This window comes from Monosiga brevicollis, genomic scaffold (assembly GCF_000002865.3).
Source record: "Monosiga brevicollis MX1 MONBRscaffold_285 genomic scaffold, whole genome shotgun sequence".
Lineage (NCBI taxonomy): Eukaryota > Choanoflagellata > Craspedida > Salpingoecidae > Monosiga > Monosiga brevicollis.
This window is the reverse complement of record NW_001865198.1, coordinates 1-2101: the sequence shown is the minus strand read 5'-3', so window position 1 is coordinate 2101 and position 2101 is coordinate 1. Positions and strand designations below refer to the sequence as shown.

General features: G+C 50.5%; 1 protein-coding gene across 1 annotated transcript; it reads left to right on the top strand.

The window, feature by feature from the left end:
- Positions 1–499: 499 nt before the first annotated feature.
- Positions 500–1714, top strand: MONBRDRAFT_13216 (uncharacterized protein; the record flags this gene model as incomplete). The annotated part of the gene is made up of 1 exon (XM_001751110.1): positions 500–1714. One exon carries the CDS (start codon positions 500–502, stop codon positions 1712–1714), a length of 1215 nt encoding a protein of 404 aa, XP_001751162.1.
- Positions 1715–2101: the final 387 nt, after the last annotated feature.

Here is a 2101-nt window from a genome sequence, read left to right as displayed (position 1 = left end):
TGATCAAGGAAGGGATACGTATGCAAAGAAAAACGAAAAGAACAAGCAAGCAAGCAGGCAAACAAGAAAAAGTATGACAATTTACAGCAAAGCGAACAGAGAGGTTTTTGATGAAATTGAATCGTTTTAAAAGCACAAAAACAGAGCACAGCAAGCAGAAGACACAGGGAGGAAGCAGGAGGGGAACGGAGCAGCTGGAGAGCGCAAGGCAGGGTAACGAAAGAGAGGTTGGAAGAGTACACAACCGAGGCCCATAACCTATTAAAGGTATATGTCCAGTACAGTGTAATGTGTGTGGACAAGGCGATTGTCACAGAGGTATCCAACCAGTCGAAGTGTACACGAGAACATGGATTGAAGCAAGGCGAAGGAACAAGACAGAACAAGACAGAAGGAGGGAAGTGGAACGACCGAGGTCAAGAAGGAAAATGGTACCGATCCAGGGAGATCGCTCCCATTTATAGCAGGTGGAAACACACACACACAGTGGAGACAGAGAATGGACTATCACACTGAAGACAGGTGGAGGCGATATCAGCAATCTGTTGGGACCAACAGATGCCACAACAAGATGATACACCAAGATGGTACAGCAAGATGTTACACAACAAGGTGGGACAACATCAAGTACCAGAGGACACACAACGTGGTAAAGTATACCGTCTCAGATTGTGCCTCTAATAATCAGTCCCGAACAGATCAAGCTCGAGCAGATCAGGCCCAAACAGATCAAGTTCGAGTAGAGCAGGACCAAACAGATCAGGCTCGAACAGATCAGGTTCGAGAAGATCAGGTCCGAGCAGATCAGGCTCGTGCAAAGCAGGACCTAACGCAGCAGGCCCGAACGGATCAGGCCCGAACCGATCAGGTTCGAGCAGATCAGTCCCGAACAGATCAAGTTCGAGAAGAGCAGGACCAAACAGATCAGGCTCGAACAGATCAGGTTCGAGAAGATCAGGTCCGAGCAGATCAGGCCCGAACGGATCAGGCCCGAACAGATCATACACGAACAGATCAGGCCCGAGCAAAGCAGGACCTAACGCAGCAGGCCCGAACAGACCAGGCCCGAACGGATCAGTCCCGAACAGATCAAGCTCGAGCAGATCAGGCCCAAACAGATCAAGTTCGAGTAGAGCAGGACCAAACAGATCAGGCTCATTCGAGAAGATCAGGTCCGAGCAGATCAGGCTCGTGCAAAGCAGGACCTAACGCAGCAGGCCCGAACGGATCAGGCCCGAACCAATCAGGTTCGAGCAGATCAGTCCCAAACAGATCAAGTTCGAGTAGAGCAGGACCAAACAGATCAGGCTCGAACAGATCAGGCTCGAGAAGATCAGGTCCGAGCAGATCAGGCCCGAACGGGTCAGGCCCGAACAGATCATACACGAACAGATCAGGCCCGAGCAAAGCAGGACCTAACGCAGCAGGCCCGAACAGACCAGGCCCGAACGGATCAGTATTAAAGGTATATGTCCAGTACAGTGTAATGTGTGTGGACAAGGCGATTGTCACAGAGGTATCCAACCAGTCGAAGTGTACACGAGAACATGGATTGAAGCAAGGCGAAGGAACAAGACAGAACAAGACAGAAGGAGGGAAGTGGAACGACCGAGGTCAAGAAGGAAAATGGTACCGATCCAGGGAGATCGCTCCCATTTATAGCAGGTGGAAACACACACACACAGTGGAGACAGAGAATGGACTATCACACTGAAGACAGGTGGAGGCGATATCAGCAATCTGTTGGGACCAACAGATGCCACAACAAGATGATACACCAAGATGGTACAGCAAGATGTTACACAACAAGGTGGGACAACATCAAGTACCAGAGGACACACAACGTGGTAAAGTATACCGTCTCAGATTGTGCCTCTAATACTCCCCTTCAAGCTGAGAACGGAAGAGCATGTCACACAAACGACGATGGCTCGGTCCATTGAGCAGCTTGGTGAGAAGGTCAGCAACCATGTCCTTGGTCCCGCAGAACCGGACGTCGAGCTGGTTGCGTTCATACCTCTCTTGCACAAAGCGATACTTGACAGCAATGTGCTTGGAGCCCGGAGAGTTGGCTCCGTTTGTAATCATGTGGATCGCCGCC